General features: G+C 34.3%; 1 protein-coding gene across 1 annotated transcript; it reads left to right on the top strand.

Moving 5' to 3' along the window:
* The first annotated feature begins 5,021 nt into the window (after positions 1-5,021).
* On the top strand, positions 5,022-6,800 carry LOC149533802 (uncharacterized). The gene is made up of 2 exons (XM_089803963.1): positions 5,022-5,593; positions 5,779-6,800. The coding sequence occupies exons 1-2, from the start codon at positions 5,203-5,205 to the stop codon at positions 6,759-6,761; spliced, it is 1,374 nt and encodes a 457-aa protein (XP_089660089.1). The 5' UTR covers positions 5,022-5,202; the 3' UTR covers positions 6,762-6,800.
* The last annotated feature ends 7,932 nt before the right edge of the window (positions 6,801-14,732 follow it).

Raw genomic sequence — 14,732 nt, 5'->3', positions numbered from 1 at the left:
TAGTTCATTGTATGCATTTGCTCCATATTTCTTCAATATTCTACACAAACCTATATTTCTCATCATTGGCTCACTATAACTACCTTTGGGAAACCTTTCCTTGTTTAGATGGATAGTGACTAGTCTCCCACTACAAATTGAAAATCTCTCCACTTTTGATCTACCATATGTGTTCTACTTCATGTGATCCCTCGATTATTCATGAATCACCTTCATTGCCTCTATCACATCTTCTACATTTGCATTCCTCTTATCTCGTACTTGCAAACCCCTCTAAGATGTTGACCATATATAATCTCAAATGGACTCATGCCTATGTTCATGTTAGTGGATTCATAGTAGGCATATTATGCCTATGGAAGAATTGCCATTTTGCCAATGGTCCTTAGTGAAGCATCTAAGCAAATTTTTCGAGGATCTATTCACAACCTCAGTTTGGCCATTTGTCTAAGGGTGATAGGAAGAACTGAATGATAGCTTTATGCCCAACTTTCTCCACAATGTCCACCAAAATTGTCTGACAAATTTACTATCTTTGTTAGATACTATGCTCAAAGGCTATCCATGGAGTCTTACTACCTCTTTGAAGAATAAACCTGCAATGTACCTGAATGATAGGTGTAGTTTTAGATATCTTTCACTTTATAATAGTGATAAAATTACATTCAAATGATTCTACAATACCAAAGTTTACAAGAAACATAATCTATCATATTCATACCAACACCAATGTAAAATTGGGGGAGCATAGTGTGGATAAAATCTATATCTGATTAATCATAATGCAAACTTTATAAGAAACCACACTTTGAAATCAATTCAATTTTAGTCCTATGACCTTCTCATTCAAACATAAGTGTTAAATGATTTTCAAATAATGGTTGTGTATTTATTGATGGTGATCCCAAAAATGAAGTGGCTACTCTATTATTTTCATCGAAATAATTTTAGGTTGACAACAAACCAAACTCATGAGTTTTAATTCAAATAGATGTTTGGGCAAGAAAGATTTTGTGTTTGAAATTAATGGCACTAAAATATACCATTAATGAGATTAGAACACATTCTAGGAAGTTAGGAAGAGGAGAAAAAAACTTAATATTTAGGATTAGGTTTTTGAGACACCACAAGACTTAAACAAGTAAAGATGTTGGGGATCAAATAAACATGTAAAGATAATTTTGTAGTCTAAAAAACACATAATAGAGTAGGGTGAGGATGGAAGACATGGAAAGGTAGAGTTGTTCTAAACTTCAAAAGGAAATGAGGGTAAAAAGCAAGTAGTTAAAAGGGGAAAACAAGCAAAGCAATAAACAAGATCATGAGAGACACATAAGTACTAAGCTAACACACACACACACACACACACACACACATGCACGCGCGCGCGCACACACACACACAAACACTTACTTGGATTAATACAAAATGAGACACGCTTTTGTTTTTCAAAACTATGACATTTATGTGCAAGGCCAACTTTAATAAGAAGGCAAACCCTAACAAGTTAAATAATTTTCATGTGAAGTCAACTCCTAGTCAAATCAATATGCAACAAAAGCTATTGAGATAGTTAGAGAAAGTTGCAAATCATGATTAGAAAGTTTCCTTATATCATTGAGGAGGCTTTAACTATTAGCATTTGTTTCGTGCCCGATAATGACTCCTCCATTTTAATCCTTCTCAAATTGTGTATTACTATTAGACTCCATTGAAATACTTGACTAATACCCAACTAACTAAACACACTCAACTATCATATTAAATTCTATATATATATATTGATGGAGGGTTTAGACCTACGAGGCAACCCAACGAGGCATGAAGCCTGCGAGCTACCAACTAACCAAGGCCACCACATAGACTTTTTAGGGACCTAATATGGGCCCACTCATCCCTTAAACCTCTTTGACTTAGAGCCAAGGACTGAGGGGCATCCATGCCGTCAAAATCACTCAAGGCATGATCCCGACCTCATCCCTTATGATGTTGAAGTTTTGTACTCAGCAAGACTTGATCCATGGTGGGCTCTTTGTGAGCCATTCAACTTCACTAGTAGACTAAGGGCCCATTGACTTTATTTATATTTTTGAAAAATCCTTAAACATTTAGACAATATAGACTAAAAAAGGATTTCCTAGTATAATCTCGAACAGATTAAACATCACACACTAAGCTTCATTACAACACTAAAAGTATTAAATAGTCAAAGTTGACTTATTTTTTCCAAACTTAATTTTTTCCTTAATGTGTGATGTTTAAGAGTAGTCATACAATCCAATTATTACAACCCAAATCTACATCTATAAAGAAGTGACATGGTCATTTTCACTACTTATATGATAATTACATATAAATGAAGCCCATATATTTCTCAATGTAATATTCTTCCTCCTGTGGAAAATATATGAGAATTGTGAGTGCAAATTTAAGAAGGGAAGACAAGAGGCCATTAAAGAGGAGAAGACTTAGTGATGTCTATTTTTCCTTTTCAAAGCTTAGAAAAGGCGAAGGCCATGTTCATACTCGAGAGGGGTCCATGTTCATAAGCCTTAGGGATTAGATGGCCTCAAAATCTCCATTGACATGGGACGGTGTAATTCACTCCAAGCTCCTTGGATTGAATCTACGCCCTACATATTTTTGCCATGTTATGACTATAGTCTATGTCACTACAAAATACGCTAGTATTGTCCAACTACACGTCCTTGAAAACGTCAACATTATGATTTCGATGTGTAAAGTAAAACTTTAATGTGTTGCGGTTGGAGTTTATTTTTTCAAACGCGGATTATAAATTTAAGAAGACGCCAACAGACCTTTTTGTGGACCCACCAAAAGTTTGGTCCTTTTATTTTAATATGCTGAAAAGAGCGTCTGATGACGTACTCCGCAGGACTACAATTTGACGTGACAATGCCAGTACTTCGACGCGTTGGTATATTTGAAAATTGACGGGAAATTCGAATGCTTCATTTTGACTGCAAATAACGGTCAAAGACGAGTACAACGTTCGTCTAGATTTAACGGAGTCTCGAGATTTTTCATCAAGTAACTCGTATTCAATTTATTTTTTTAATTTAATAAATATTCTCATATCTTTTTGTTCTTATTCTCTCTCTCTTACCCATGTGAGTAGGTTCGTTGGATTCAAAACTCAATGCATTGCTAATCTCATCCCTTCATTCATTTAACCTCTTAATCTTTGTGCATTTTACATTCATTTCTTAATCTTGGTTGTCCATCTTTTGCCTCTTAATCGGAACCCTTGATTCTCTTTAGAAGCTTCTAGAATGTGCATTCTCCATTCACCTCTTAATCGGAACCCTTGATTCTCTTTAGAAGCTTCTAGAATGTGCATTCTCCATTCACCTCTTAATCAGAACCCTTGATTCTCATTAGAGGCTTCTATAAAGGAGGTTTTTTCAACTTATTTTGTGCAAGTAGCATATGGACAGAGCAAATGCCTTCGTGCTATTACTGTCTCATTGTTGTCTGCATGCTAATAATTGGTTCATTGTTGTTTTGCTTGCATCATCATCAGCCACACTTCAGTGTTTTCATCCCATCTTCTACTTGACAACACTACTATTCTCTGCAAGATCTTGAAAGATTGAAGAACAATGGAGTGAATCTCTTCATCTATATGAAGGTATTTATGGTTTATGTCTTCTGCATGCATTTTTGAGAGTTTTATTGGCAGAGACTGGAGTTGATTTATTTGTAGATTATAGACTTGTGTTAATCTATTACTTTAATCTAGGAGACTTCTTCAAGTCAATGTTGCATTTTAACAAATGTTACTCTGTGACTTTAGTCTAACATCTTTCTTCATATTTGTGTTCCATTTTAGCAACTGCTATTCTATGACTTTACTCTAACATCTTTCTTTCTATTTTTTCTTTTTCTTTTTATCCATAAGAGGCATAAGCAAAAAGATTATATATTATCAATACAAAGATAATTGCATATAGGATTAAACATCTTTGTCATATCTAAGTTGCATTTTAGAAACTGTTATTCTATGATTTTACATGTCTTTGTTCCAGGTTTTTTCTCTTTTCTTTTTATCTATAAAAAACATAGGCAAAAATACTATATATTATTAATAAAAAGATAATTGCATAGAGGATCAAGCACCTTTCTTTATATCTATGTTGCATTTTAGAAATTGTTATCTTATGACTTTCTTCTAACATCTTTCTTTCAAATTTTTCTTTTGTCTTTTTATCATAATACGCATAGGCAAAAGCCTAAATAATATTAATAAAAAGATAATTTCATAGAGGATCAAACATTTTTCTTTAGATCCATGTTGCATTTTAGAAACTGTTATTCTGTAACCTTACATCTTTTTTCCAATTAATATTACACCTTGACACCTACCACCCTATTACTTTATTCTAACATCTTGTTTCAAGTGCCTTCTCCAGAACTTGTGCAAAAATCCTATAGATACTATAGATCAAGACAAAAAACAAGTTATCCAACCCCTGTTAACAAGATTTGTATCCTTCTTTTTCCTTTCATTTTACTTGCACATTTCACTGTCATCTTTCCTTCAATAACAAATTCTAACTTCATTCTTCTTTGTGGGGTTTGTTTGGTCCCCATTTGTAAAAAGTGGTGCCTATTTCATACCATAATTTCATTTTCTAGTGGGGTTATATCGATGTACTTTATTTACCCCATGAAGTGAGATAAAATAATAATAATAATGATAAGAGAGTCACAGCCCTGAATACCGAATCCCATAATAATATTCAGCTCGGGCGCACGTGGGAAATAAGCATTTGCTGACCGGGAAACTGCGGAATCCTGGTCCGAACGGGACTTTCACTTTCACGGCAAAACAGGGGAGCCACGTCAGCGAAAATTCCTCCTACTCCGGCGGAGGCAAAGGCGTCGAAGCTTCGCTTACGCGGCATTCCTACGGATCTGGACAAGCCACGTGGACCTCTGTAAGGTAGGTGCCACTGTGAGTATATAACCATTATTTCCATCCCTTCCCCTTCATTACCATGCACAAACGCCTCCTCCCTCGTTACAACCATTATTTCCATCCCTTCCACTTCATTACTATCACATTCCTTCCCACTCTGACAGCGCCTCCATTATCTGATTCAAATTCCGGCGGCTGTGTTTGCACAGGATTACTTGTGGGATTTGGGGGAAAATTTTAAAATTGGATCTTGAATTGAAATGCCGGCGAGAAAGGAGATCAAAACATCCATGGAAAGCAGCAGTGCAGGGGATCCTGAATGGAACAAGATGCAAGTGAGGATTGCGGGAATTAAGTGTGCTTTTAGTCCTGAAGAGGAGAATTCCATCATTGTTGATGCGCTCTCCCATGCCAGCGGTGGGAGTCCTACAGGGAGCTTTCAGATGCGCAGGGATTCGAACCTGGGTGGGATTTCATCGCCCAGCCAGGGGAAGGAGGAAGAACAGTTCGCAACTTTGTCACCGACCAATAATTCAGAGGGGAGCCAGTCGTCCGGTTTGAAGAGGAAATTCAATGAATTGAACATGGACAGCAGTGGAGCTCCCAGTGAGCTCGATGGCAGGACCCCTGATTCCCATAGCTCCGATTCAGGTATAAAGATTGGAGTTTGTTTTTGTTGGTGCTGTTGTTTTTTTGGATTCGATTGTGCCAGAGCTTTTGCATCAATGTTTAAGATCATAATTTGCGATTTACCATTGTCAAGATTCGAATGTTTTGGATATTGGTTGGATTTTGTGCATGTTTGCTGAGAAATTGTAATCCGTTGCGCAATGCAGTAGCAGGGGAAGGGGAATCATCTCAGAATGCGGAAGCAAAAGAAGAAAACAGCCCGCCGAAAAGAGAAGCTACGAAGAAGGAAAGATACAGAGGTGTGAGACAGCGGCCATGGGGGAAATGGGCAGCTGAAATCAGGGATCCCACAAAGGCAACAAGAGTCTGGCTTGGCACTTTTGAGACTGCTGAAGATGCGGCTAAAGCTTATGATGCTGCTGCCTTCAAATTCAGAGGAATCAGAGCCAAGCTCAATTTCCCCGATGAATCCATTGCACGCAATCATGCCCTTCAAGATCAACAAGAAAGTCTGTTCAGAGCTCAATCAGCTCCCAATTCAACACCTCTTACTCGGAAATTCCCTTTTCTCCCAGATGGGTTTTTGCCTGGGCTTGAATCTGTGCATAAACAATCTACTTATAACTTGGGTCCCCAGTTCAATTTCAATTACTTCCAGTCTCCTCATAACAATACTATCAGCTATAACCAATGCAATATGGCTACTGGTGCTCCCCAACGTGATTCGAACCCAAGACCTCCTGCAATCTCTGTTCCTCTCAATCCATTCAGACAGCTCGTTTCCACCACCATTAATGGAGCTCGTATGCCCAGTGTTACAGCTAGTACTAGTACTATTTCATGGAGCAATGCAGTTCCTCAGGCTCAACCAACTCTCCTGGACTTTCAGAATCATGCAAACATGGATCTTGGTGATCGTAACTCCATGAATGATATAATCTCTGCTGATAACGCCTCCTGTCCAGTCATGGATGTTCTTACGGGATTCTCACAGGGAACAAGCTCTCATTCTTGTAATGAAAAGGAGTTGTATGATCCATTACAACAGCCTGTTAGTACTTCTGCCGGATACCAAACAATGTCTATTGATCAGTTCATTCGGCAGCAGCCCAATTGGAGCCCAAGTGCCATCATGAATCTCTCGGATCCTGGGATTCTCCCTTCTCCGACTTCAGATCAGTTTTCTTGAGATAAATTTATACCCAATAAAGATCTTTCGTTCTTATAATCATTTCCTGTATATGATTCGGAGTTTAGTTTACTGATTCTATGGTTGAATGCTATAAAAATCGGATTTTTAAGTTGAGTTCAGATTGTGAAGTGTTTATGATGCAATTTGCAGCACTTCTCGGAAAAACTACAGACAATTTGTTAAATACATACAAAATCTAGAACGCCATGATGAACAATTCTGAAACACGAGCATCGTCATATCGTGAAGGAATTGTGATGATTAGAGACGCCAGTAATGATATTCATTTGGCGTCGTTTTCTTCACATAATTAGATCATGCAAAGACAAATCTTAATACAAGTTGCGTCGTTGGTAGTCATTATTTTTTTTCCTGCGCGCGTTTCAGCGGATTCTTCCAAATTTAGCAATCAAACTTTCACAATTTGTAACTTTTATCAGGGGTCTTCATCTTCTTATTGTTCATCATTCATCTTTTATGGTTAGTAACGATGATAGATCATAGAAAATATCGATGAATAAATTCTTAATCACTATGGTTCAGAAACCACACTAATGAAATTGTTTTATAATTAAAATTATGGTATCAGATGCAAATAAAACTTATAAATTCAATGAACTGAAAGGTTTAAATCAAAATTTTCATTTGGATTATTTAGAACTGGCTTGAATATTGTATGAATTTTTAATTGTCAAAAATCAGAAATAATGAGTAATGTACAATAGTATTATGGATTTCGAAAATCGTACTTTCTAATTGTTATAACTAAACTATCTAATGATTAATTAAAAATAATAGATTTTTTAATTAAATAGTTTTTTTTTTTTTTAAATATATAAACTCATTTTTATTTTCCTCTTTCAAGGTCCCGTTTGGCAAGCGGAATAGGAACAGGGAAATAGGAATATGTCTTCTGGAATAAAAAATGGGGCTACGTATTCCTGTTCTCTGTTTGGTTCAACCAATATTTGATGGGAATTCACGGACCCCAAAATTTATGTTTTACTTCATATTCCAATTCCGTTTTGGTGCATCCAAATGAGGAATTCAATTTTTTTGAAATTTACATATGCCTATTCCACTTGTATTCCGCTCGCCAAACGGACCCTAAATGATAAATATGATATGATTTGAAACATCAAATGAATAAATAAACACCATTCAAAATGAAAACCTCCATTCCCGTGTCATAATAATCATTTATTTGAAAGTAGAATCATATCTCCTTTAAGCATAATAAATTAATAAAAAATAAATTTATATGCATATGATAGAAACACCAAAAATGAATCACAGACCATCTTTGGAAGGCAAAGTCAATACATGTAATTCCACTTCTCAAGTCAATAGACGGAATTCCAGATAAATCAAAAGTCGTTGGTACGGTTGAATCTTCTATCTTCATAGCTCGGTCTATTTTTATTATTATTTTCTTCTTCTTTGAAAATCAGAACGTGAACAATGAAAAGATACAATAATAGACCAAATTCTCTTATAAGGAGTTGAATGCAAGTGGAATTTTGATTACGCGGAAAAGAAAACAATATTAAATTAGTCTATTAGAAATGCCTACGTACAATGGATTAGTTGACCCTCAAATGCAAACTCCTAATTAAACATTAGTCAAAGTTTGTTGGATAAGCCATGGTCGGTGCATTGTAATAGACTAATCAATCACCCAAGATTGTTGAATGCCATAGCCTCGCACAATATATTATAATAATAATAATAATAATAATAACAATGAGTTATATATATATATATATTATTATTATTTTTTTTTTTATAGTGCTGGTTAAGTTTATCATACAACATATTTATAAGGTAAAAAAATTTATAGTAGGTGAAAAAAGAAAATTTGTTTACAGATTTACAATATAGAACATATAGATAGAAAAAACTATTATATTTTCCATATTTTCGCATGTATACTTTTTGATGTATCTTTTGTAGCGAGGATAACTATTTTGTAATAAATATTTGTAGGGGCAATAACTATTTCAAATGTACATTTTGTAAGGAGGATAACTATTTTCTAATGTGTATGTTTTGTAAGAAGGATAATTTTTGCTATTATTTCTGGATTCGATTGTATAACTTTTTTTGCATCAGTATTTTGGATCACACTCTGAAACAAATCGAATCCTGAAATAATAGCAATTATTCATGAATTGCGGAAATCTACTTATCGGAATACCTATACCTATACCTATTTTCAAATGTAAATTTGGTAATGTAAAGGAATCCTAATATATTAATGTTTTGACCTAGGTGATTCCCTTGGATTATGCCATGGATTATATAGTTTTGTCTTGGTCGGTTCTAGTATTTATAGGAATACAAACAAGGGATAAGCTAATACGAAGAAAGGTATAATTTAATGCTAAATTTGGCGCGTGTGAACATTTTGTGGGCGCCCACCTATGGGAAAACACTTTGTATCGACTTGAGCGAGTAAAGAATGTCCACGTCTTAGAGTCAAATAATTGTGAGTAGAACGGCCTTTGGAAATTGGAAATAGTGAGGAGTCATTATCTGGAGAGAAATGCGAAAGCGACGTCACGAGCAAAATGCGGGGCACTCCGCGTCGTAGTCTAGTGCACATGCAAACACGTGACTTTTTTTAACGGGAGTGTAATATAAAGGAAATCCCGTTACGTTCTTTTCACGTGCGGAAAATAGAACCAAGAATTTAGCCATGTTTAAAACAATGCCAAATGAAGTGTTTTATAAAGTTTATTAGTATTGTTGGGTGCGTTTCAAATCATTAGTATTCTTGCACGCCAATCATTTATTTGATTAGAACACTGGTTATGCTTTCAAAGTTGATGGAATGTTCGAGTGATAGTGTACTTCAACGATTGAGGTTTTAGTATCATTATTTATCTGAATGGAATAAATTCATATTATAATGTTTTAAACAGGTATTTCCAATGTTTAACACATGTAAATAGAGGGATATTAATTGAAGAGAAATGAAGTAATATAACGTTTGGCTATTGTACATATAAAATCAATACAATTGTTAAAATATCAAATGTGTTTTCTTAGGTTTTTTAAAGGATTTTTTTTAGCATTGTGGAGATGGTTATGAGGATCAATTTAGTGAAAATCGCATAAAAAATCTCGTCTTGTGAAATTGAGTTTTTGTATGTACCTGTATAATAGTACAATTTTGTTTGGAAAATAGCTACTTCCAGTCTTCTGATGATATTTATGAGAGAACATAATCTCATAGCTATAGAAGCAGGAATGACATCATAAAGTAGAGGGACATGAGATGAGTAATGTGTGTTATAAATATGAGAATAGTAATACGAGTACTATAAGTATGAGAATATATAGTCATATGAGTGTGATGAGTATGTGAATGAAGAATTGGCTGAGGTAAAAATTTAGTATGCATATTATGAACAAGAATTAAAAGAGCTAAAGGTGACATCATGGATGACAAAATGAGTGTACAAAAGGACAAAGATTGAAAGATTGTGATAGATGAGAGGATTATATCACTAGAAGTGGCAAAAAGTAAATTGACAAAAAGATCGAACATTGATATGTGCACTAACCAACATTTAAAAGTAAGAGAACAACCACACACACACATCCTTAAGCTTTACAACCAACTCCTCCCAATCCAAGAGCGAGTAACAATCTGACACCAATTAAACCACCATCTGAAGGACCACGCACGCGCGCGCACACACATAGAGAATAAAAATAAGAAAATATTAAATATTAAATTTACATTTATAATCTATCATTAAAATACTATTTTTTGTTATTATTTAATTTTTCTTTTTTATATTTAAAATGTATTATTCATATCATAAATGTAATTTACCACCACTTCATTTTTTATTAATTATATATTAAAATATAACAAATATCCTTCTTATTATAAATGTAAATTATAACCACATGTTTTTTATTAGTTATGTATAAATACATAACAATTTATTAAAAAATAAATATCAATATATAAACGTAAAAAATAGAAATATTTTAAAAAAATCTAATGGCATCTTAGAAGAAAAATAATGAAGGGATAACAATTAAATAAATATAGAAATTTAACATTGTTTAATTATATATTATATTCGAAATATAAAAATATGATATTTTAAAATATATATATATATATATAATTTTAATAGATAGTAATGTAATATATTGTTATTTCTTCACACGGTGAATTGCATCTAGATTGAATATAAAATAATATTAAAATATAAATATATGAAAAAAATAATTATTTTTTATTATGAAAAAAAGATATTCTGGATGTATAAAGAAATGTAAATAAGAGGGTCAACATGATTCATAGATAACTAATTAAATAAGTAAAAATTAAGAAATATGTATTTATAATTGTTTATCATTTTATTTTGTTTTTTGTAAAAAAAATTATTCGTAAGAGGCTGAAGTCAAGGTTAATTTGTTATGATTGTTAGTTAAATTCGAGTAGATTCAAACCCATGACCTCCTAGATAAGAGACTCACAATTTACCATTGTGTTGTAGGCTATTGCCTAATTGTTAATCAAATTTAATATGGAAGAAAAATGATAAATATAAGAAAATTGCAGTTTTCAAGACTATTAAAATTTATAATTATTAATGGAATATGTATATCTTGAATAGATAAATATACAATATATTGTTATTTTTATACATATGCTTAAACTTTATGTATGTAGAATATTTGTATTTATATTGACTATAATAAAATTATACAATACTAGAAATCAACAACATTGGTGTACAAGTAGGTTTGGAATCTTTGATTGATAGCCAAGATTAATTTCTTTTGGTGGACTACCATGAATGGCAAAAGCTTAACTTGTTTGATCAAGAAGGGCATTTATTTATTGAGTAGGTGTTTCTCTATAAAAAGGAGGAAGAATTCATCTCTCATATTCTAAACCCCTACTAGTCTAGTCAAGAGTTGTGGCAAAAAGGTTATATGAAATTGGAATACCTTAGGTCAAAAAAATAATGTTCAACAACTTATTGAATAGAAAGGTCCTATTCACAATCCTCTGATTAAATGGATCTTGAAGTGAATTTCCACCCACCTAACTCAGAGAAGTATAGAACATTGTGGATGGAGTTTTTCATTCATTCCACTCACTGCTTAAGAAGAATGTTGTTGTTATTTGTAGAGATGCCCTTCTTTCCCCTTGACTTCCTTTGAAGAAAGGATTGCTAGAAAGTGGGAGCTAATTGGTAATTATGCCAAATTCAGTCAACAAATTTGAGGAGGAGAAATTTACAAAGTGTGAACCACAAAACATAGGATGACACTTGAGTTAAATTTTGATGGGTTGACATAGGGGATAAACTTTTCATTGGTGGTATCATCAAATCAAGTTTAAGGAAGATTATTATAGCCTATACAAACAACTTGGATGGCTATGTGAATAACTAGGATGAGGGGACAAGCCTACTTTGGGGGATCAAATTCATATTAGTTATCAATGTGAAATCTTTGGAGATATAAGGAAATTCATAACTAATTATTGATGCAATCAAAGGCTTGGCTAAAGACATTCAACCCACAAATAGAATCTTGAGAGATATCTAGAGACTTTTTCTACGTCTTGAATTTTTTGAAATCAACCACTACTACAAAGAAGAAAATCATGTTACTGATGTTATGGCAACATTGGGCCTTGAAATTAATGATCTAAAATGTTGCTAGGACATTGATAGAAGAATTATCCACAATAGGTCCTTGATAAACCACATGAATTATACAAGTTAATATGCATGATCAATGAACCCCGTAATTGATAATCCAGATTGGCTAACACAAATAGAAAAGAAAAAATGAACAAAAGAATGCAATATCATCAAGAACCTAATATTTTCTGGCATCAAATAATCCAAGTAACAAAATATGTTCCATCAAAAGGAATTGTGAACATCTTGAAAGATTCAAAACATGAATCCCATGCTCATTCCTGACCCACAAGTCTTCTTCATCTTCAACATAAACTTCCTATTTTCTATACGTCCTTAGGTTCAAATTTTATTTTATTTTCATCCCTTACAGATCTCTCATTATCCATAGGCAATAATTGATCCATATTGTCATCCTTCTGTTGGATATAATTGATTAATTGTTTGTTGTCTTTGATGTTACACAAATGTTATATCAGTTAATAGTCAATGCATGCCAAGCTCACTTGGTCAATGAAGATAGTTTTACTAGTCTACCGAGTGTTCCTAAGTTTACTCTGTATAGAAGGTGTAGACACCTAAATTTGATTACATTGCTTTGGTAATCCTATTTAGTTATCTCTAAAGGCATCATTAATTAAATTCCTAGTTAATTAATCCTTTGCCATCCCCTAGCTGATTAATTTAATTAATCATCTATAGTCCTAATTGATAAATTAAATAACCTATTATTTATCAATTAAATCCTATTCTTCTATCAAATTCCAAAATCCCCATTTATTAAATAAACCTATTTGATAAATAAAAACCTCAAATCTAAAAGCCCCTAACTTATTCCTAAAACCTCTTTTTAGCCTAATCCACCCCATCCACCCATACTAACTAAGCTTAGTCACTAACTCACCCACCCTCATGAATGCCATCCACTTGTAAATCTCTAACAAGCCTAATCTAATCCTAAACCCAAGCCTAATCCACCCCCTAATGTTGTCACATTCCCTAAGCAAGCTTAAGACTTTCTTAAGCCAAGGAAAGTCAACAATCTCAACTCCCTCCAAAATATCCCAACCACCCAACAATGAATGCTCTTACAAAAGCCATACAGACTCTTACAAGCTCTTACAAGCCATAATGAAAGGTCTTTATGAAGATATTATCCTTTGAGCCTCCTTTGTTGACTCATCCTTCCCCTTTCTTCCATCCACTCACCTTGTGACATGTGTCACTCCCTGATTGGTGCTAAACAAGCACAATCCATGTGCTCCCTTTTGAGTGCATCCTAGCCCTCTTTAAGCTTTCATCTTTCCTTCCATCTTAGCCCTCCATCCCTCAAGCCCTTAGCCTATAAATTGGATCCCCTCCCAAGCCATTTCAAACACAATCCATCAAGTAAAGTTATAATGCCATTTTGAAGCCAAATCCATACTTTTGCATGCATCCACACCAAAAATCCCAAAAATCTCCATTGAAGCTAGTTTGAAGCTTGAGCATACATCCCAAATCCTATCAAATAGACTCATCCCTAAATCAAGTGACCATCCTCATTGGGAGAGCCATTCCATGGCTCATATTCTCATTTGAGGGTTTCACTTTGTCTCTCATATATGTTATGTCTTTTATGCTAGTTAATGCTTTGGTTTCTTGATAGATTAGTATTACTTGCTAACATATTTCTCATATACATTTTGGCACGCCCGGTGGGACCTCACTATGGGTCATTTAATCATCCATTTTCATCTATATGTTGTTTTTTCTAACCATCTAATGTTTGTTGTGGTTTGAGTGTGTTGTAGGGTGTTTTGCTCATTTTTGCAGGTTAAAGAACGCACTTAGGAAGAAGAAATACCATCTAAAAATTCGAAAATAGCAAAAAATTTAAAAAATTTTGAAAAAAATTCGCATTTTTCATCTTTTTTCGCGCAGTGTCATCTCCGCAGTTTGGCGTCTGCACCTACAAACCGTCATCTTCGCCGGCTACTTTGTCGTCTGCGCAACCAAATCGACGTCTCTGCAGTTTGGCCTCTCCGCTTGGTTTTCTGTTGTCGGTGCCGCCACTAGACTGTCGTCTGTGCATCCTCAACTATCGTCTCCTCAGATCCGCATCTCCACCAGCTACTCTGTTGTCTTCGCAACTTGTTCTGTCGTCTCTGCCGCCGCCAACCCAAATCCGCGTTTGCGCAAATCGGCGTCTTCGCTTGTCATCTATTTTCTACGCCGCAAATCTGACTTGTCATCTCCGCTCTATCATCTCCGAATACTAGCGTCTCTGCATTTCGACGTCTCC

Source organism: Cupressus sempervirens, chromosome 10, assembly GCF_028749045.1.
Source record: "Cupressus sempervirens isolate cs-2001-9-10 chromosome 10, ASM2874904v1, whole genome shotgun sequence".
Classification (NCBI taxonomy): domain Eukaryota; kingdom Viridiplantae; phylum Streptophyta; class Pinopsida; order Cupressales; family Cupressaceae; genus Cupressus; species Cupressus sempervirens.
This window is presented reverse-complemented; position numbering and strand designations above follow the sequence as displayed.